This window comes from Podarcis vaucheri (assembly GCF_965113315.1).
Source record: "Podarcis vaucheri genome assembly, chromosome: 9".
Lineage (NCBI taxonomy): Eukaryota > Metazoa > Chordata > Lepidosauria > Squamata > Lacertidae > Podarcis > Podarcis vaucheri.
Window position 1 is genome coordinate 58,305,900 of NC_138767.1, and position 22,376 is coordinate 58,328,275.

The following is a 22,376-nucleotide window of genomic DNA, read 5'->3' on the forward strand; positions in this document are numbered from 1 at the left end:
CCTCCTGCTTGCCTTACGCCCTCCTCCGTCCCTCGATAATAACGCGCGCGTCAGAATTTGAACTTGACTCCTTAGGGGCGTGCTGGAGTTTTTTTTGTGTGTGTGTTTTTAAATTGTTGTTTGTTGAGGTAAAACACTATTAACACTGGTTGCGCTTTCAATAGACCCGCGTGTGCGCGCGCGCGCGTGTGTGTGTGTGTGTGTAAACACGCATGCACACACGCGCTCGTTCACTCAGAGAGAGAGAGAGAGACAGTGTCGCGCGCTTGCTCAGCATAAACAATCGATTGCCCCAGAGCGGACTCTCCTAAGGCAAACCGGCCGCTGACACTCAGCTGATACCTTCCACAAGGGGAGGAAGTGGGCACTGCGGGTTGGGAAACATCCTCGTTTGTAGCTGACAGGGAGTTGGGCTTTTGTTTTCACCCAATATTTCCCCCCAAAAAAACTTTTCCCCCCTTATATTTTTCTTTCTTTCTTTTTGAACACTTAAAATCAAGAATAGTGATTTGGTGCTGCTCTTAATCATGATAGAAAGGCAAGCTTCCTGGTTGGGCTTTTTCCTGCATGGTGTGTCTAATCTGTGTACATGATTGCAGTTCCAGGACTGATTTATTTGGTGCTCTGGATTATGTAATGCAGAGTAACACCACTGTGATCTTGCATATGTAGGTCTGGAATGTTTTCATGGTGAACAAAACATCCTGCTTTTTGCCCTGCCTTGGGAGTGGTGACAGCAGCAGCTAATCCGCTGCTGCTCCTACCGCAGGTTGTTGTTTACATGCTTAGCATTGCCTGGTAGGATCTTTCTCTTCACAATCCCATGTGTTAAGGAGGATAGACTTGGGGGGGGGCACATGTACACACACTCACACTCAGAGTGCCTTGGGTTTTCTAAGGATAGGCATACAGTTAACTTGTGACGTTTAGCAGGTGCTCATTGTCTAAGAGCCGAATGGTTGGGACCCTTCTGTGTCTGATTTTATAACTGTGGGTATTTCTGTTTAATGTGTATATTTACTCTAGCCCAACACACATTGCTTATTAGAAATGAGCAGATACAAAATATAACCTACTTGGCAGGCACTGTATAGAGAATAGTAAATCTTCCTTCATCTCCTACCCTAACATTATTTTTGTATGATTCTGGTGTTAAAAAGAGATCTAGGTAGGGATTAATTGGAGTGTGATTTTTAGTAGTCTTGGCCTTTTCCTTAATCTGCTAAGAATAAAAAGGAAGATCTCTTGAGAGATACTCTGCCTTTTGTAAATGGTGCCTCCTGGGTTAATTAAATGCTAGCATGTGCTAAGCTAGGTCCCAGTCATGCACTAAAAAAATCTTGTGCATGCTGGTTTACTATTGCAGTGGTGATGCTTATCTGCAAGATAGTAAACAACTAACAGCAGTGTACCTCCCACACAGAGTACAACTACAATATGAATTTCTGGGAATTAAAACTGTACACCATTGCCATCTTTTCTGTATGCTTTACTTTCTCCACACACACACACACACAAATGTGCTTTGAGGATTTGGATCAAAATATGACGGTTTAATTCTGTTTTCCGCTATTGTGAATAAATTTGTGCTAGAGACAAAAATGCACTTTATACTTTATTGTGGACAAGGTTATAATTGTACATCTATAACATGAAATAAAATGTCTTCCATGTTTCAGTTTCAGAACTGTAAAATAATGTTAAGTGTGCTAAAGGCTAGCTGCTGTTATTTAGTAGATTTTTTGTTGATCTTCGGTGGTTGTAGTAACTTTCTTTCTTAAACATACAGCAAATGCTTTAAAAGCTGACATCCCATGTTTAAGACTGCCTACATAGGTAGTGACCAACTTTTTAAAGAAGTGTTCTACATAAAGTCTAAGGTAGATAGCATCACTGTTTTAGTGTATATCATACTAGTAATCTTCAGATTCTCAAACCTGGGGCCAATGCAGGATGCAGTTGTCAGTTTTAGTACATATGCCAATTTTTCCTTTTCTCTTTCATTCTTCCTCTGTCTTCTACTTTTTCTCTCCTCCCCCAATCTTTTCCCTCCTCTGAACAATGTAAAGAAATGAACAAGAAAAGGGTAGAGTTGCATGACCTAGTTTTGAGCCACAGCCTGACCCAATGCATCTCTCGTTTATTGATGTGATTTCCCCCATCTATTTGCATAACAGGCAGCAATGCACTATGGGAGAGAACAACAGATTGTTTGTCTCTAACACCTGATATTCAGTGGTATATTGCCTTTGAACATGGAGGTTCCAGTTAGCTATCTGGGCCAGTGGTGACCGTACACTTAAATCTAACAAATAACAGGAAAATCTTTTAGTGTACTCCATCATATGGATTCAGTTTTTTTAAAAAGCTTCCAGCATATAATGTGTGAGAGAGTCCTGCTTTCAAAAAGTACCAGACTGTATTCTGTTCTTGGACACAGCAGGATTACCATGGCTTGGAAGACAGGGGTTGCTATAAACATAAGCACACACCACTTGCTCTGACTCTTTTGCAAGGCTCCTTGTCAGGCAGTGAGTACAAAAGAGATGCTCTTAATTTATCTTTGTGGAATATTTAGTGAGAATGAGGAAGCTCAATAGCTGCTAGAAACAATTATTGACTCCCAGACCCAGTGATAGGTTGTAGAATCCTGAATGGTTAATAACCATTGATAGGCTTCTCCCCGTGACAGTTGTATATTTCCCGTAAGAAAATGGTTAATTTTTGTCTTCAAAATCTAGACTTTGTTTAAAGACACAAATTAGCTGAAGGAAAGCACTTTAAGTCCTTTTTGTTTCAGTGGGAAAGTTAGTGTGTGCATAACGTTAGCAGGAATGTATCCATAGTGGTTATAAATAAAGCGATTGGACTGGGAATATTAGATTTCAATATGAAATTTAATTCTTCCTCACCTATTAGCTTTCGCCCTAAACATTGTGTCCTTGATCTTTGGGAAAGATAGCGCAGATTCTCATGACCATTTGGACAATCGTTGCCTTATCAGAGATTACTGTACACATTGATGGCTTGTGATCAAATCATAATCACATACAGGATCAGATGTTTAGCATACCATTTTGATTTTTGATGTTGTGCGCAGTAGTTTTAAGATTTTGTATCTCCCCCAGCCCTAAATACTTTCTGTATCTTTAACTGGGTGCCCCAAGAAGTTACCAAACATTTATTTATTTATTTACTTCATTTATATCCTACCATTCCTTCAAGGAACTCAGGGTGGTAGACATGCTCCACACACACATTTTATCCTAACCCTGTTGGTTAGATTATAGTGACTGACCCAAAGTTACCCAGTGAGCTTAATGACTGATTGCGTATTTGAATTTCCCTAGTCCAACCTTCTAAACGGAGCCAGCAAACTGGCACCCTCTGGTGCCATGGCACCCATGATCGCCTTCAGTGGCATCCCTGGGCAGGGGCTGCAGACTCTGCTTTCATTTTTTTTTTAAGCCCCTATAGGAAGAAAGTTGTGAAGCAAAATGCACAGGCACCCTTTTAAGTGATCTCTGTGAAATGAGCCAGACTGACTGATCACACCTGTCAGTGATTTTATCCAGTAGGTGAATTCAGAGCTGTGACAGATACCAGGCAGTAGGAATCCATGAGGTCCCAAAAAGCTGTTGTTTTTCCCTCCCCTTGGTTCTTGGAATCTCTGTAGTTTGCCCTTCCTTTTTCCCTAGCAACTAAGATGCATCTTTCTTGTGGTGGGTTTGTCTGAGATCAGATAACTCCCAGAAATTATTTTTTGCAAATGCTACAGCACAATACATGTGGGTGGATATTAAATAATTCCCCTTCCCACAAAAGGCAAATGTGAAAACTTTGCGGATAGGCCTAGGATTGTCTCCTGTGCAGGAGCTAAAGATCAAGCACTCATGAAGAATTCACTGTATAGTTTACTTACAGTACGGTGGTGCATATGTTTATTCAGAGGTAAATGTCTTTGTGTTTAATGTGACAGCCTAGGCTTTGGTTGGCATGGGGAAGGACAGGCTTATTGTGCCTTTAACAGCTGTATGATAGGCAGAAATTCAACAGATTAATCCTTTTATAGTATGGAAATTCAATTGTAGAGAAAGTTTTGCCTACGATTTATGGTTTGCCCCCCATGTTTTGTCATACCATGCCCCCTTTGCAGCTATTTTATGACTAGCACCCACAGTACACTCTCAACATTATAATTGTGACCACTGGACCAAAATAGTTGGTGACCCCTGCCCTATATTAACACATTTTTTATTTGATTTGATTTATACCATAATATTTCATTGTATTGTTTAATGTTTCTAATTTAACATTATCTACCTTGATCAGTTAATCACATTACAGTATCATCAGCGTACATGGGATTTGTGCTGCCATTCTCAAGTTGATTCCTGGGGTGGTTTTTTTGTTGTTGTTATCTTTAATTTTCTTGACAGATATTCTATAGCTAAAGACAAAGAGTTCTATCCTCCTCTTTGTTCTTTATTTTCTTGTAATACTTTTCAAGCCACAAAACTAGTGTGCTGTATTGTTTGTGTCCTTATTCTCTTGTTCCCTGTCTCTGAAATGCCCTGCCTCCTGATACTAGAACATTTCCATCAGTTTTGGTTTTGAAACAGTGTTTAAATACATGCTTGTTCTCCCAGTTTCTACTCGTTAATTTTCCTTCATTTCATTTCCTGTTGTGTCATTCTCATATCTCTTATATTTTTGTCGATTAGATAAGCCTGCAGACAGTACTGTGCTTCATTTTATTGTGCATCACTTTGTTTTGTAACTGCTTTAGAAGTTATGGTGTCATTGTTATGGAACCTTGTTCTCCCCACCCCTGCCCTTGATGGCTTTCTGAAGGTGGCAATTACCATTCAACCTGCTATTCTTCTGGTGCTGCAATCCTGTAAATACATACCTGAGAGAGAGCTATCTTGCATTCAGTAGGACCTAATTCTGAGTAAGGATTGATAGGATTGTACTGTGAGTTAATATGAACAACCTAGAAGTCTAAGCAATGGTGCACGGAACACTGTGCCGAGTGCCACAGCGCACAGAAATGTTGTTTCCCTTCCCACCACAGCAGTACCTATTTATCTACTTGTGCTGGTATGCCTTCGATCTGCTAGGCTGGCAGGAGCTGGGACAAAGCAATGGGAGCTTACCCTATTGTGCGGATTTGAACCTCCGACCTTACGATCAGCAAGTCAAGAGGCTCAATGGTTTAGACTATAAGATGTAGTGCTGGCCACTGGCTTAGAAGGTCTTTTTAAAAAATCTGACATTTATGGAGGATAGATTTGTCTGCAGTTATTAGCTGTGAAGGCTAAATGGAACCTCCATATTCAGAGGCAGCATCTGAAAACCTGGGAGACAGTGGGACAGGGCTATTGCTGTTATACTCTGTGTGGGGGCTTCCAATAAGCATTTGGTTTGTCTTATGGAAACAAAATAATGGAGTAGATGGATATTTGGTCTTATCCAGCAGGATTGTTATTGCATTCTATGCAGCTGTTACCAAAATAGTCTCTACTGCCTAATAGATACATAATTAACACTATATGCGAGTTCAATGTGTTCTTAACTATCAGCACCACATTTAGCACATGCTGAAAGACAAATCGACTGGGATTTTGCAAGTTGTGTATTAGAAATGGCATTAATGCTCAAGTTGCCTTCATCCAAAGCAGTCAAAAACCATTATGATATACAATGGGTGTCCTTATTTAAATCGTTTAAATAAAATATAGAAATACAGTCATACCTTGGTTCTTGAACGGCCTGGTTGACAAATCAGCTCCCGAACACCGAAAACCCGGAAGTAAAGTGTTCCAGTTTTTGAACGTTCTTCTGAAGCCAAACGTCTGATGCGGCTTCCGCTTGAGTGCAGGAAGCTCTTATAGCCAGTTGGAAGCCACGCCTTGGTTTTCAAATGGTTTCAGGAGTCGATTGGACTTTTGGAACGGAACCAGTGTGGTGTAGTGGTTAAGAGCGGTAGTCACGTAATCTGGGAAACCGGGTTCGTGTCTCCGCTCCTCCGCATGCAGCTGCTGGGTGACCTTGGGCCAGTCACACTTCTGTGAAGTCTCTCAGCCCCACTCACCTCACAGAGTGTTTGTTGTGGGGGAGGAAGGGAAAGGAGAATGTTAGCCGCTTTGAGACTCCTGAAGGGGAGTGAAAGGCGGGATATCAAATCCAAACTCTTCTTCTTCTTCTTCTAGATTCAAGAACCAAGGTTCCACTCTATGTATTAGATCTCTGTAATTGCTACTGGAGACTTGCCAGTACAATGACTAGTTAATGTGTACAGTGGTGCCTCGCAAGACGAAAATAATCCGTTCCGCGAGTCTCTTCGTCTAGCGGTTTTTTCGTCTTGCGAAGCAACCCTATTAGCGGTTTAGCGGCTATTAGCGGCTTAGCGGCTAAAAGGCTCTTAGTGGCTTAGAAAAAGGGGGGAACGAAAAAATCGCAAGACTTGCAAGATGTTTTCGTCTTGCGGAGCAAGCCCATAGGGAAATTAGTCTTGCGAATTTCGTCTAGCGGGTTTTTCGTCTTGCGAAGCATTCGTCTTGCAGGGCACCACTGTATCTCAAAATTGCTTATGCACACACAGTGCACACCAGGAAGTGACTGAAAATGTCACAAAAAACATCAAAAAATGGGTGGAACAGGGGCATAACAGGTGGGGTGTGCTTATATGCACTCTGCTGATGCATGTTGGGGCTGGGAACAGAATCTCCATGTGAAATGGTCATCAGCTGTATTTGCTGTAGCTATAAGGTTAAAGAAACTGTTTTTTTCACCCTCTCTTCTTCTTCACCTTTTCATATTCCAATACTGAAAAAGAGCCATGTAGTACCTCAAATGCTAACAGATTTATTGTAGTAGAAGCGTTCAATGAGAAACATATGCTACAATGAATCTGTCAGCATTTAAGGTGTTACAAAATGCTGCTGTTGTATTTGCTGTAATGGATTAGCACAGCCATACCACCCCCTCTGAATTTTTATCACTCTATCTTAATATTTTTGCAAACCATACTCGTAAGGAGCTGCACTGGAAGTGTTTGTGAGGAACTGCCTCTGACACATAATTTGTACTTGCATTGCATGTACCTGCAATGCAGCCACTGATTCTATAACCTTACTTCAAGGGGGAAGACTGTAGGCTTCTGGCCAGGAATGTTGAAATAATTTTAAAGAACATCATTTTTTAAAACTGGTATTCAGTTTTAAAACTTGTATTTTTAAACTGGTATTCAGCAAAAAGACACACAAATGAAGAATAATTATGACCTGACCTCTGGGAACAGCAGAGGACTTTTCCTGTTAATCCAGAAGCAGGGATATAGATAGTGTTTTCGAGCCAAACTGGAATTTGTATGCAACTGTGTATGACTCTCCCATGCTTACCCACAATTAAATTTGGAGAAACAACTAAGTGGGAGATTTGTTAACTCTTCTCACCTCCTCCTTCTTCCCACTCCACATTATACCCTACTCTCAGCAACTTCTGCCAGCCTAGCAGTTCAAACTCATACCAGCACAAATAGATAAATAGATACCACTGTGACAGGAAGGTAAATGGTGTTTGTGTGCTCTGGCATTCTTCACAGTCTTCCGTGCACTAGAAGCGGTTTAGTCCTGCTGACCACATGACCCAGAAATCTTTCTGTGGACAAACTCCAGCTCCCTCGGCCTGAAAAGCGAGATAAGTGCCACACTCCATAGTCTCGTTTGACTGGACTTAATCATCCAGGGGTCCTTTACCTTTCACTTTACTCCTAGCAGCTTTTATCCCTCACATAAAAATGTCAATCTTTTGTGTGTGTGTGTGTGTCCATGAGTACATCTAAAATCTTGAGAAAGTGTCATGAATGCTGTCACAAAATGAGAACCATAGGAATACCCATTCACAAAATGACTGTCAATGACGACCAATTGCAAAAACACCCATTTCACAGAAGGCAAACTCTCTTCTTCCTCCACATAGGATAAAGAGAATCACACAAACAAACACATACACATGCCTCAAGGAGAAATCACATAGAAACACACTCTGTTACTTCCCTTCTTATTTGGATCATTTTACTTGCACTCCCTCCAGATGCATTGTGTTGGTCACTGCTGTAACAAACAAAAAACTATGTCTTCATGCCTGTTTTTGGTCCTTATCTCATCCAGAAAAAAGTTCATAGAGGCAGGATGTGGTAAAGAGTGATGATCCCCTGGTCATCTCGGTGTTCTTTTTAAGGTGGTGATTGCTTCCTTCCCTCTTCTGAAGGGAGAAGAAAAAGGTGGAGAGCTTAGGGGCCTTACGGGCACCCTGGGAGGTCAGCATGGCGCTCAGCTGTATTCATGGGCACCATGTTAGCTATACCACAGCCCCAACAAAATGCCAAATGCATTTACAGCCATTTGTCTACTTCTTTTGCCCAGGAAAACTGGTGTTATATATGGCCATGGTGGCTGGGAGCAGTCAGCCCTCTTTGAATTCCATAAGTGAAGTTAGTTGTGGCTTGACTAACTTGTTTCATTGGTTTCAATAGAACTTAGTCATAACTAAGTAGTATATGGGCTATATCCTGCCTTCCTCTCTGGGCAGTGTATTAGAGATTAAACAGAAACAAACCAGTATGTCTCAAACAGAACAGTGAAAAAGTATGGTGTGTTAGACATAACACAAAACAAGGAGAACATTTTGGATGTACTCTATGCAGAAAGTAATGTGATTACAAAAAACAACCACCCACAAATGACAAGGACCCGGAGGTTAAAATTGTAATGATAATTCCTATATCATTTCTTAATTTTTTCCAAGTGGTTTTAATCTATTACATTTTCTGTTTGAACAAGCATGTAAAATAGGCCACTTATTTCCATATGCCCAAAAGGAATATAGCCTAAGAGAATGTGACTTGGCCAAGACCACACTCAAATCCATGACACTAATGATATTTGAACCAAATATCTTCAGTGTGGGTCTTTCTTTATCCATTAGGCAGACCAGCTCACTAGATAGCTTTTCTCTTTGTGGCACATAAAAATATTGGTTGAGTCTTGCGTGTAAATTTTTAAAGGAAAAGTTCTTGAAAAAAGATGATGTGACAGTTAGGCAATACATTGAAAGTTTTTAAATTGAAATATTTGTCACATAATTTTACTGTGACAAGTATAATTAATATTCAGCAACGTCTGGTACTTAGCTAAATATAGACATGAAGCATAAGCACTTTGAAGCATCACTGAGTTGAATGAAAAAGTTAAGCACATGCTTAAATATTTCTAGCTGAAATCAGTTGAACCTCAAATGCATGTGCATCCACATACATTGTAAGCATACTCAATTTACTCAGTAGAAGATGTTGAACAAAGGACCTCAAGGTGCCACTCAGTCATATTTGACTTGTTTGTTTCTCTATTCAGAAGCATTTTTCTCCCACTCTTAGGCCCCAAAACTCCCAAAGCAACTCACATAATATCAAAAACAAATGACAGTCCCTGCCCACAGGCTTACATTGTAAAACATAATGTTGTGTATCAAAAGGGATGGGGAGAGAAGAAGAACAGGTAAATTCAGGTACCAGTTTTGAAGTTACTGAGTTTGGATCCTAACAAACTTGAATGGAAGTAGTTGAAGAAGAGCAGGAGCCAAACAGAGCTGGTCTCAGAATTGGGTGGGGTGAGATCTGCTTTCCATCTTTCCCTCTGCTGCTGCCCAATGTAGTGTTTGTATCTCAAAATACTATAATTAGTAAAACCTAAAATTGAATTACATAACCCACATTTAATTATTTTACCACCAATGCAGTTTTGATCATGAAGTGTTAAGGCTGTATACCTTTAGAAATAAATGAAATAAAATTGATGCCTGGGGGAGAAAACTACCAATAAGTCATGGTTGTGTATCACTCTATTTCAATATATATTAATACCACTTGTAGATAAATTGTTAGTGATCATCCAATTGGTGATCCCATTTTAACCTTATAGCTAACAATAATGGGAAATTTCAGTTTCAATCCCCTAGCTGTGAGAAAAGGGCATCAAGACCCTGGGAGCCAGGAGCCCCTCTCCCTCCACCACCACTCTCAACCCCTTTGGGGGGCATATCTCTGCAGACTAGCACTTTAAGAGTGTTGTCTATCTTAATACTTTCCACTGGCTTAAGAAGTCTTTCCTATCTCAAGTTGAAACTCCTGTATCCTCTTCCACACTAGAACTTGTTGAGAAGAGTTGTTGTTGTTGTTTAGTCGTGTCCGACTCTTCGCGACCCCATGGACCAGAGCACGCCAGGCACTTCTGGCGTTGAGAAGAGTACTTCTCCTTTAAATGCAGTTGTGGCTGTTCACCTACTCAAGGATCTAATCATCTTTTCAAGAGATAATATCAGCCCCTGAATGTTCCCCCTTTATTTACTTATAAATATTGTAACCGCTAGGATATAATCCCAGGGTTGGTTGGTTGGTTGGTTGGTTTTGGAATGGATGTTTAATTGATCACAGCAGTTTACAAAGTAAAATATTTATATTAACTAACAAATGTACACATTGTCTCAAGAAGAGGGGAATGTCTTGTTTGTGCTCAAATAATGGCAACTAATATTTTCCCCTTTGTTTCTTTCTGTCTCTCTTGCAGTAACCATGACAAATATTGGAGAAAAAGGTAACTATTTATTATTACATTTATGTTTTGCTTTTCTTACAATATCACAAAAAACAGTTTATATAGAGTTCACTTACCTTTAGCAAGGTTTTACTACACATTTAGTGATTTACACTCTGCATTTTGATTCCCATATTTATGCATGTAATTATTTTTATTTAACTTATACCAGATGAGCAGTTTTGAATTCAGGACCTGCCAATAGAAGAATTACTGACAAGCCAGGAAAAAATCTTTTTCTGTGCAGTAGTAGTAGTAAAAAAAAAGGAAAAAGCAGTATCTGGTAGTCATCTAAAATGGATATAGAATATAAGGCAAGGAGAGAGGGAGAGGGAGAAAAGGAATGCTTATGGAGATATGATTTTGAATCAGCTTGTGTAAGTTACTCAGTAATCAAGTTCAATATCAATGCAAGTAAAGAAGGATAAAATAGAGTTTTGTTAGATTCCTAGTCTGCATTTTATTACTCCTTTTCTTGATATCCTGATTACTGTTTGCATTGGGGCATATTTAAGAGTGTGCCTCCCCTTCCGCAAAGTCTGAAGTGGCAGAAACTGCTGCTTTATAGTAAATGTGGGAAATGTGGGCGGCTTCTTTATTCCCCCCCCCATTTGGGGATAAAGGAATAAAAAAATTCCCCATTTGGGGGAAAAGCAAACTATGGTGTGAAGCAATTATGGTTGGTTGGTCACTGCAGATGACACACAGCTCTGTTTCTACTGTTCAACACTAAGGAAGTTGTTTATGTTCCAAACTGGTGATTTGAGGCAGCAATGCACAAGATGAGAATTAAAAAATTGATATTTAATCCAAACAAGACACAAGTGCTCCTGGTCAGAAGATAGACTGATTCTGGAATAGGGATTCAGCCTGTTTTGGATGGGGAAGAATATTGTTGAAAGCTTTGGCATTCACCTATAAAGTCCTAAATGGTTTAGGTGCAGGTTGACTAAAGGACTGCCTCTTTCCAGACCAGCTTGCCTCCTGCCTAAGATCTAGTGGGGAGAACCCTCTCTGTATCCTACTTATAGAAGAAACATGGATGGTAGGCACCCAAGAGAGGGCCTTTGATGTGGCCACACCTAGATCTTGAAACACCTTGTCCTTTTAGGTTTGAATGCCTCCCTCCCTGGACAATTTCATCAGTTGTTGAAGATCTTTCCATTCCAGCAAGCTTTCACTGCAGCACTTTGGATAAGAGTCTGTGTTGAAGACTACCAGTTATTTGTCATGCCTGTCATATCTGTATTTTATTAATATGTTTTATTGTGTATTTATGTAAGCTGCCTTGAGTGAGGCATAAGCCTTGGAAAGGCTGGATATTCTTATTAAATAAATAAATATTCTTATTTAAATAAATACACTGGTACCTCTGTTTTCGAACGTAATCTGCTCCAGAAGACCGTTCGACTTCCAAAACATTCGAAAACTGAAGCATTTACTTACGGAAAACTCAATACAGAAGCCATGTGGCATGTTCAACTTCCAAAAAGCATTTGAAAACTGAAGCAGTTACTTCCGGGTTTTTGGCATTCGAAAACCGAAACGTTCTACTTCCAAGACATTTGAAAATCGAGGTACCACTGTAAATAGTTATTAGACTGAAGAGGTTCATCATATTCTTAGATCAGCGTTGCCAATCTGGATAAGTCCTCACTTCCAAAAAAACCTCCCGCCTCCTATCCCTGGAGCAGTTTGGCAGTTTATAGAAGTTTCCTTTTCAGAAAGGAAACTAATAAGTTGATGAATGAATGCATCACTGTGTGAATGATCATGAGGCACTTATAAAAACAAACAAAAAATGTGGAGAACCAATCTGAAGCATGCGGGAGGGGCAATACCAGGGTTCATTTTGCTGGTGTGCACATCATTTCAGTTGCAAACCTGGGAGGAAACCAAGCTCACACTACTGCTGGAGAATCTGCTATGAGGTCTAGTTCCATATATTATATCTGTCCTCATTGCAAAGTGATATTCACTCAACCATTGCTGAAAATCAGCTGCTCAGAACCTTAATCTTGGAATCCTTAACTGGACCCTTCACTGAGCCAGTAATATCAGTCATTGGGAAGGAATTATTTTAACTGATTCCATCAGGCTTCAGATGCAGAACTAATGAGACTTGTTCATGACTTTGCAGTCAGCCTGATTTAAACTGCAAGTGGTCTTACGTTATGTTTTTATGACTTCTATTAGATTTTATCGATTAGTAATGACTGTAATATCACTGTGTTCGTTTTAATTATTTTAAGTGTCCACAGCAGTGGGCGCCCTCTATGGTGATGGGAACTTATCAGATGAATCAGTGAGTTAATTAAATAAATAGAAATAGCCAACAGACAAGCTCATCTCTTAACGCTGTGTTCTTCAAGAACAGCCAGATAAATTTCCCATGGGATAAGGGAGGATACCGGAGGACCTTAAATTGCTTGCGGGTACACCTCATCTTTCCTCCCTCTCGTACCTTGGTCTGCTCCTGTAGCTTCCAACCTTGCATGACTTTACTCATATTATAGTTGCTGTCTCCTGTGTGTCCTCCACACCTCCCCCAAATCTTCTTGGTGGGCTTGGGAAGCGGGGAGGAGAATGGAAGATAATTTCATCAAGCAAGCAGAAATGCTTGCACTGGCAAAATAATCAAAATAGTACAGTGCTAAATTGCACCCATAAAATTCTTCCTAGAAAACCTTACAATTCTGGCTGCACATTTTCTGGTAGTGCTACATAACTTCTTTAATTACCCTTATTTTATTTTATAGTTGTGCTGATGTCTTGATAGCACTGTTACCTACTGTGGACCCTTGGGAATGTTTAGCTTCATCTTGGTTGTCTGTACATTTCTCACACTATTATGCAGTTTCTGTAATTTGTTTAATGCCTTAATTTTATGTCTTTGTTTTAGTGGTGTGCCTGCTTGCCTACCATCTATTTTTCACGATGTTTGTGTGGTCTTACTGGAAAACAATCTTTACATCACCAATGAATCCTTCCAAAGAAGTAAGTTATGGTGTGGTGTAAGAAAAACACCTTTGTTAATTTTGTTTCTGGTGTATAATATCCCCATTTTTTAAGGCGTAAATAACACCTTGTATGAATTCGTTATCTCTAGATCCCATTCACCTGAAGGCCACCAGTTAGCAAAACATGGTCATTATTGATAGTTGCAAACATTTTACATCTGGGTGAATAAAATCACAACTAATACTACAGTGTTCTTTCATGCACTTTGGTTTGTCTGTCTGTCTGTTTGAAATATTTTTACCCAGCTCTTCATCAAAAAGAAAAAAAGGCAGTCCTTGCCTTCAAGCTTACAATCCCAAAGCCAAGACACATAAACAAAAGGACTGCAAATGAAGGAGGAAAGAAAACCGAAGCACTTGGTCTTAATTTTTTCAAGCTTAGCAATAGGACATGATAACTTAATTATGTCTCCTATTGAGACTATATGAGGGTTGAAAAGGTTGACTTTTCAAACTGTCTCATCTGGGGTTGAGATGTGAATAATATGGAGCATTGAGAAAGTTAGGCTGCAGGCTTCCTGTTTCCAGTGTGCCAGGAATGAAGTCTCTCCCAACACACACACAAAGAGAGAGAGAGAGACTGAGATAATCAGATAATGATGAGGGAATTTCATTATCTGCATTCCTCTTCGGTTGGAAGGGGAACCAGGCTCTCACCCACAGTTTGCCTGGCGGTCTGGCACTCGCTTCCCCATGGAATGCGAAGGCAGGCAAAGGCGCTGGGTTTTATTAAAGTTTTGCAAGATTTATTAAAAATATCTGCACAAGTGAGGTTGGAAGAAATTGGAATATAATATGGAATTTAACAAAATTGGAACTGTGTGAGTGAGAGAATGGAACTAAGGGTGGGGGGAGAAACGCTATGCTTTGAAAATATAGAGCAAAATCCTCCCTAACCTCCATTATCCACAAATGAATGTGTTCAAGATAAGGATAATTGGCCATAAATCAGTGCCAGGGAGGAAAGGAGTCTATCAGCAGCGGGAATAAAAGTTTTTGGGTTAACTATCTGCAGTCTGGATTCAGACCATTCTTCCTAAGCTGGAAAAATGGCAAAGACAGCTTGTTTATTGGAAGCCGAATCACGGGACAAAACAATGCAGTGACTTTTGGAAACTCTTGAGATAACAGCATGATGGGAACCATCCACAGTTGCAGGAATGAAGGATACAACACCATATATGGATGGGGAAACATCATGGGGAAAACTGTCATATGCAAGAAAGATTAAGGATTACAGCTAAAGTTCCTCACTTGAAACTTTATAAATTATCTATTATATCAACACAAATAGAAATCACAAGATTGTAGCTGTTATATAAGGGATTATTATATTTGAATGTAATGTAATAGAAATGATTAAAATTTTGCAACGCAGAAAAGACGTAGAAGAATGAACTCATCAACTGTAGCATTCAAGGGGGCCAGTTTAATTAAATTGTAAAATTCGACATTTGAAGAATTGGCATTAATAATTGTATTAATTAGATAAAATTGGTATTGTTATAATGAGGCTGCTATTGGAACGATACTGGAAAATCAATAATTTATTTTTTTAAAGAGCTAGGCTGCAATCCTAACCCCATTTACCTTAGAACAGTCTTTTCACTCATCCTTTTCCCACAAATAGATTAACAAAATGAATAGCATGAAGTAATTTATGATAGTTTCCAGATTACACCTAGTTTTTGGGAGGCGCACACATAAAGCATAGAATTGTAGAGTTGGAAGGGACCCTGAGGATCATCGAGTCCAACCCCCTGCAATGCAGGAATATGCAGCTGTCCCATACAGGGATTGATCCTGCAACCTTGGCTTTATCAGCACCATGGTGTAACCAACTGAGCCATCATGCAAATCACCTGGCACATCATAACCATGTATTCAAGATGTATAAGAGCATTTACCTATTATAATATTGTGCTACTAATTCAGTTTCCCTTTTTTCTAGTACCACCTGACCTATGCAGATAAGGAACTGTTAGACAGAGAAAGTAGAAGTGAAATCCATCTGGAAGTGCTGAGGAGAGCAGCCAAGGACCTCCCCGTCTACACAAGAACAATGTCTGGAGGTAAACAGTTGTAAAGATTGAAGCGTTTCCACTCCTAAACTCACCGGGAAATTATTGTTCTTCCTGAGGGAATTCTATTAGAAGAGATGCCTGTAAAACTCCCTTTCTCTTGTGCTTTGTATGATCAACTTAAAACATATTGGGAGTGCCTGCAAAGCCCCTTTCAACCACGTCCCACCTTTACCTGGGGGCAGATGGGAGTGGCTTGCCCAAAACATGCTCACAGGCCAAATGTGGAGGCCTGAAGGGCTGGATTTGGCCCACAGGCCAGAGGCTCCCCATTCCTGGGCCTAGATAAAGGTGAATACATTTAAACACCATTTGGGTAAATCATGATAACCTCAATCCAGTTAGAGGTCTTACAAGCACAGAAGCAGTCTTTTTATCCATGCCCCTAGCTAGTTGGAGAATTGTATGTGTCACTCATCAGCCTGATGTAGGAACTAGCCTGAGAATTGGTTGGTAACACTGACCAGCCATGGCAGGCTTCCTCAAACTTGGCCCTCCAGATGTTTTGGCCTACAACTCCCATGATCCCTAGCTAGCAGGACCAGTGGTCAAGGATGATGGGAATTGTAGTCTCAAAACATCTGGAGGGCCGAGTTTGAGGAAGCCTGAGCCGTGGAGTGTATGTGTGGATTTAGTCCTGTTCCCCTTCAAGCAGCCAGTTGATATGATTGCCAGTAATCTTTCAAGCTACATTAGTGCAAAGTTAGTTTTGGGATAGTGAGTAGCAGTGCAATCCTAACCATGTTTACTTAGAAGTAAGTCCTGTTTAATTCAGTGGAACTTTTTAAGGGTGGTTAGGACTGCTGGCTTAAGTCAGCTCATATTTTTCACCTGTTATGGGTAGAAATATTACATTGTTAGCAAGTTAAGACATGAAAAAGAAACATAAATTTCTTGGCAGAACATTTCCCCCCCTTACTGCATCAGTTTCTGGGACCAGCAGAACAGTAACGTTTATGTTAAACAGAAGTCTTTTTCTGTCTTTGCAGCAATCAGATACTGTGACAGATGCCAACTTGTAAAACCAGATCGTTGTCATCACTGCTCTGTTTGTGATAAGTAAGGAACAAATACTGCAAGGCTTTGTAGCATTTCTGTTATTGCTGAAGGAGTTGAGCAATGAAAATTACCTGCATGGATTACTGAAGAAATTATATATACTTAAATACAGTTTTTTTCCTTTTATTAATGGTTATTATTTCTTTATAAATTAGAATTTGATTATTTATTCTCTCAGTGTGGAATTCTGCTATTATTTACATGTGTGGATCTCATTGGGACATAACACCTGAGTAACTCGTTGAAAAAAATTGTATGCTTAATATTTGAGGCATTTCGTTTGGCATAGACTATTAGCTATCACCACAAGCTTGATACTGCCGATTATATTCTATTATTGTTGTTTGTCTTTTTAAAGATGTATTTTGAAAATGGATCATCATTGCCCTTGGTAAGTAACCATGTTACTTCATCACTTTGGATTAGATAATATTGGAAACAAACACTGTTTCCTGATGTTGAGGGGTGAAAAGTTTCACTCATAAGATCTGAGGAAATGGCATGACAAGATCTTGTGGTAATAGCACAGCATTTTTGGGGTAGTAGCCTTGCAGCAACGGTGATAACTATTGGAATGGAATCACCTGTTTTTTGCTTTTGCTTTTGCTTTTATTTTTGTTAAACAAGGTATTTGTGTGTGCTATCTTGGAGAGGAGTACCACATAGTCTACAGCTAAGGAAAATAGAAACATTTCACAAAATGGCAGGGAATTGTTATGAAGGAGGAAAGTGACACCTGTGTTTTGCATGGTTAGTTTTTCAAGTATTAAAAGGTTATGTGAGAACTCCTGCTGGATGGGACGACATTCTTCAAAAGAAATCTAGATACAATAGATTTTTAATCATCATTTTAATTTTAATTTTTTTAAAAAACAGGAATAAAAAAAAGAAATTGTCAAAATAGCAATTTATGCCAGAGAAAAGGAGTGTCATTAATCTCTAGTAAAATAGTAACATACAGTAAACCAGAACTGGTCAGGGTGGTGTCCTGATGGTGTTGCATTTTAACTGCCATCAACCTAGCCAGCAAAACTCAGAATATGTAGTCCAACATATCTAGAAGACACATTGGCTATTGTGCTATTGTGCACAGATTTTGGCATTGGAATTCCATCTAGAACAACCATGGAAGCCAAGAGAAAAGTAAATCTTTTCAACAATTTTTTGAAGTTCATGCATGGGAAATAAGGATGTATTTTAGTGCTTGAGTCTACTGAAGCTATGATGTGCTCCTTGTGCAAAGCCCAGGGAGAACATCTGAAAAAGCCCAGATGCCATTGGTATGCAAGTGGTTCCCTTTGAGGACAGACATTTTTATGTTTGCAATATTCCTCAGCACCCAGTCATTACTGCTTTAGATAATTTCATTGATTATAATGGATTAGAAAGGTGGGAGGTAAATACATAGTTTGAGGCCTATGAAGAAATATAAATGAAAATTAATTAATTATATGTGTGTATTTTCAGTGATGCAAGCTTCTTTTTCCCTAGGGTGAACAACTGTGTTGGATTTTCCAATTACAAATTTTTCCTTCTTTTCTTGGCATATTCTCTGTTATACTGCCTTTTCATTGTTGCAACCGATTTACAGTATTTTATTAAATTCTGGACAGTAAGTTTTAAAAGTATTTCATGTTTCAAATATTTAGCTCTGTAAACATAAACATGTTAACTGCTTATATATAGGGTACAATCCTAAACACAATTACTAGGCAGTAAGTAAAGTAAACCCAGCTGGACACAGTGGGAACTATTTTCAAGTGAAAAAGCATAGGATTGTTCTGCTAACTAATATTCATATATTATCTATTTTTAGACTGCATTTTAGACTGTTGTGAACCACCCTGAGATCTACAGGTATAGGGCAGTATACAAGTTTAATAAATAATCTTAATAAAATAATAATAATTTAGAAGAGTTCCACCTCAGTTTTTGTAGTCACGGTCAGTGGTTATGATTTGGTAAGGGAGGAGAAGAGTAATAAGCTTAGTTACAGGTAGGTAGCCGTGTAAGAGTAATAAGCTTGTTAATGCTTTGGGGAGGAAAAACCTGTCGTTTTTATGCTAGCTGACAAAGATCAAAAGCATTTTTAAAAATGGCATATGGCCTACATTCACTGTTAAAAGCCACTCAGGGTTGATGCCAGGTTTGATAGGGCCTTTGGTGGCAGTGACTCTCTGTCCGCCCCTTTCCTTTAGCTTACCTGACAGGCAGGCTCAGCAGCAAAAAGAAAAAAGCCAATCTACTAGCAAGTGTAACTTCGGACACCTGCCATTTTAAATCATTGATAATGCCTCTGTTGCCCCAATGTAGCATCACTCTGGATCAATGCTATGTTGCGGCCTCAGTGGCATTGTATGGGAGTTAAAATGGTGGGTCACAGCCGGGTTCAGCGCTGAGAGAAGTAAGCATTGTAAACTTGGTTTAGTTGCGCTTGGGTTCCACTGAAATCTATGTTAACTGTTATTTTAGTCCAAATTAACTTAGCAAAGGAATTTACCGTATTTTTTGCACCATAACACTCACTTTTTTCCTCCTAGAAAGTAAGGGGAAATGTCTGTGCGTGTTATGGAGGGAATGCCTACGGGTGGCATGCCTGCGGATTTTCCTCCTCTAAAAACTACGTGCGTGTTATGGTCGGGTGCGTGTTATAGAGCGAAAAATGCGGTAACTAAAACTGATTTACTCTGGAGTCATATTCAGGCCACTGCTGAACTACCGTTCGAATTTACCATTCGATGGTTGTCGAATATCAGGAATCCTGTCTGAAAATGAGAAGTTACACAGGGAAAGAATGCATTATTACTGAGGCATAGTAATTATGAGTACTGTGTTATAGTACGAAAATGAAACAGTGCTTATTAACAAAATTAACCTTACTTCCTGAGGCTGTGATCCATTAGTACCCATAGAATATTTATCATATACGGTCGTACCTTGGTTTTCGAACAGCCTAGTTCTCGAACATTTTGGCTTCTGAACATTGCAAACCCAGAAGTGAGTGTTCTGGTTTTCGAACTTTCTTTTGGAAGCCGAATGCCTGACAGGGCTTCCGTGGCTTCCAATTGGCTGCAGGAGCTTCCTGCAGCCAATCAGAAGCCACACTTTGGCAGTCAAATGGACTTCCGGAACGGTTTCCGTTCGAATTCCAAGGTACGCAACTGTATCTTCCACCATTCTCCCCAAGTATTAGGGGTGATGTATCTGGGTGTGTCCCAGTAATTCTTGAATAAAATTTCCTTAGCAATTAGAGAAGTTCAACATAGGTGATAAAAGATCCTTTCTTTTATTTCCAGTATAAAGCATTGACATTCCCCCCCCTTCCTCTCTTTATAGAATGGTCTTCCTGATACTCAAGCCAAGTTCCATATTATGTTTTTATTCTTTGCCGCAGCCATGTTTTCTGTCAGCTTATCATCTCTCTTTGGATATCACTGTTGGTTAGTGACCAAAAATAAATCAACATTAGGTGAGGATTCATAATTTGATTCAGTCCATATTCTGTGAACTGTGTGCACCGCTTTGAATGGGCTAAGGAATGTAAACATCTCTTCCCTTTCCAGAGGCATTCAGAGCACCTGTTTTTCGACATGGAACAGATAAGAATGGATTTAGCTTGGGATTTGACAAAAACCTAAGACAAGTCTTTGGGGATGAGAAAAAATATTGGTTGTTGCCAGTGTTTTCCAGGTAGGTGTTTTATTGAGAGAAAACCGGTTATGTTTTGAAACCAACAATGAAAGTTGAAAGAGTTTTTAATGCTGCTCGCCTACTTACAATGTTGTTTCATTTTACTTTTCAGCCTAGGTGATGGATGCTCCTTTCCTACCTGCCTTGTTAACCAAGATCCTGAGCAGGCTTCTACTCCTTCTGGACATAGTTCTTTAAACAAAAAGTAAGCCTATATTTATTCCTTGTCAAGTTTCCACTTGTTTTTTGTTTCTTGTCTGCTGCTTAGATAGTAGTCATATTAACATTTAAGTGTACATTGGCATAGAAGCACTCTCACAAGTAGCATTTGAGACACATAATTAATGACCTTGTACAATCCATAATTCTTGATTGTAGATGCAGAAATGACTGTAGATAGCATTCTTCAATGTGATCATTTAAAAACAAATAGACATACATGCTCCATATTTTTACAGAATGTTACTCTCTCCAGTTCCTGAGGGCAGGGACCATCTTCGTGCTGGTTTTTGTAAGCCACTCTTGAGAACATTTTCAGCAACAGGGCAGGGTATAAAATTTATAAGATAAATAAGTACTGCAATTAAACAAACATGGTACTCACCATGCAGCACATGAATGCTGCATTGTGACAAAGCATGGCAACCATACCATATGAACATTCGAATACCTGGCTGTTATCCTATCTCAGTGAGGAGTTGCAAACCTCTAGCTTGCATCTCCTGCTGCTCCCTCTAGCACACATGCATCAACAATTCAGACTAACCTGTTTAGGCACTGGAATTCATCAAATGCAGCAGGAAACACAGAGCACCCAAGTTGGAATATTTATAGGAAAAATAAAAACATTGGTAATGAGATTCCTCACCCTAACCTGGCGGTCTTCTAACTATATTTTTGCTCCTCCTTCAACATTTTTGTCATTGAACAGTGAGAATAGTCATCATTTTCCTGCTAAACCATTACGCGACTCCCAAAGTCATCTCCTTACTGACTCTCAGTCTTGGACAGAAACCAGCGCAAGTATTGAAAATAACAAATCGGGTAAGAGATTATTGTGGCTTTTTTATGCTGTGATGTTTTCAGGGTGACTTGCTTGCAGGCCTAGCTTTCAGTCCGGTTTGAAAACAAAATAAAATTTATGTACATATCAAAGCAGATACTATATGAGCAGTTCCTTTATATCTAAGCTCTAATTTGAAACCTGCAACTTTCTGGGCAGTGAGTGAATTAAAAGCAGGGGATGTCTGGCAACAAAAAGGAGAATATAATCTATTGAAATAAACATGCATGAGAATGCAGCACAGCTTGTCCTTTTAAAAAAAGTTCCCTGAATCAGTTGGGCATTGGTATATTTATTACACATACCTGCTCCATGGACCACAGATTTCTGATTTTGAGACCTATTCATTAAGTATAGAGACCTCATACAGATGACCAAACTCCACAAGAGGCATTTATAATATTTTTGACTTCTGTTCTGCATGCAGCTGTTTTAAGTAAGCTATCTGAAGGACAATATTCTCATATTTGCCAAAGCCTTGCCAAGATCTGTTCCACTGCAGACAATATCCATTGCCCATAGTATCATATATTTTAGAGAAATTAAGGCTAGCAGCAACAGATGTATGCTGAAGGGATGTAGAATTCTGCTGCTGAGGCTGTCTGGTAAAAAAAATAAGAACCACTGCTTCAAAGCATCATTTTATTTTTCAAAGGTATGACCAATCCTGCACTAATGATGGAAAATGAAACCTAGTCATGCAAGTACAAGAGAGAAATTCTGGATCTTTAAAGTAAGTTGTTCTTTTTAAAAATAAACTTTCTTGACACCTTTATAATTAAATAAATTTCTCTTTTATAATCTT

General features: G+C 39.4%; 1 protein-coding gene across 1 annotated transcript in view; it reads left to right on the forward strand.

Moving 5' to 3' along the window:
- ZDHHC2 (zDHHC palmitoyltransferase 2) overlaps positions 1 to 22,376 on the forward strand; it is a 29,012-nt gene that overhangs the window by 644 nt on the left and 5,992 nt on the right. The window contains exons 2-12 of the mRNA XM_082238263.1: positions 10,632 to 10,658; positions 13,561 to 13,655; positions 15,630 to 15,750; positions 16,749 to 16,818; positions 17,177 to 17,209; positions 18,310 to 18,430; positions 20,155 to 20,287; positions 20,382 to 20,508; positions 20,621 to 20,713; positions 21,440 to 21,552; positions 22,227 to 22,304. Coding sequence (XP_082094389.1) covers positions 10,632 to 10,658; positions 13,561 to 13,655; positions 15,630 to 15,750; positions 16,749 to 16,818; positions 17,177 to 17,209; positions 18,310 to 18,430; positions 20,155 to 20,287; positions 20,382 to 20,508; positions 20,621 to 20,713; positions 21,440 to 21,552; positions 22,227 to 22,267 — 974 coding nt within the window. The 3' untranslated portion in view covers positions 22,268 to 22,304. The remainder of the gene's footprint in view (positions 1 to 10,631; positions 10,659 to 13,560; positions 13,656 to 15,629; positions 15,751 to 16,748; positions 16,819 to 17,176; positions 17,210 to 18,309; positions 18,431 to 20,154; positions 20,288 to 20,381; positions 20,509 to 20,620; positions 20,714 to 21,439; positions 21,553 to 22,226; positions 22,305 to 22,376) is intronic.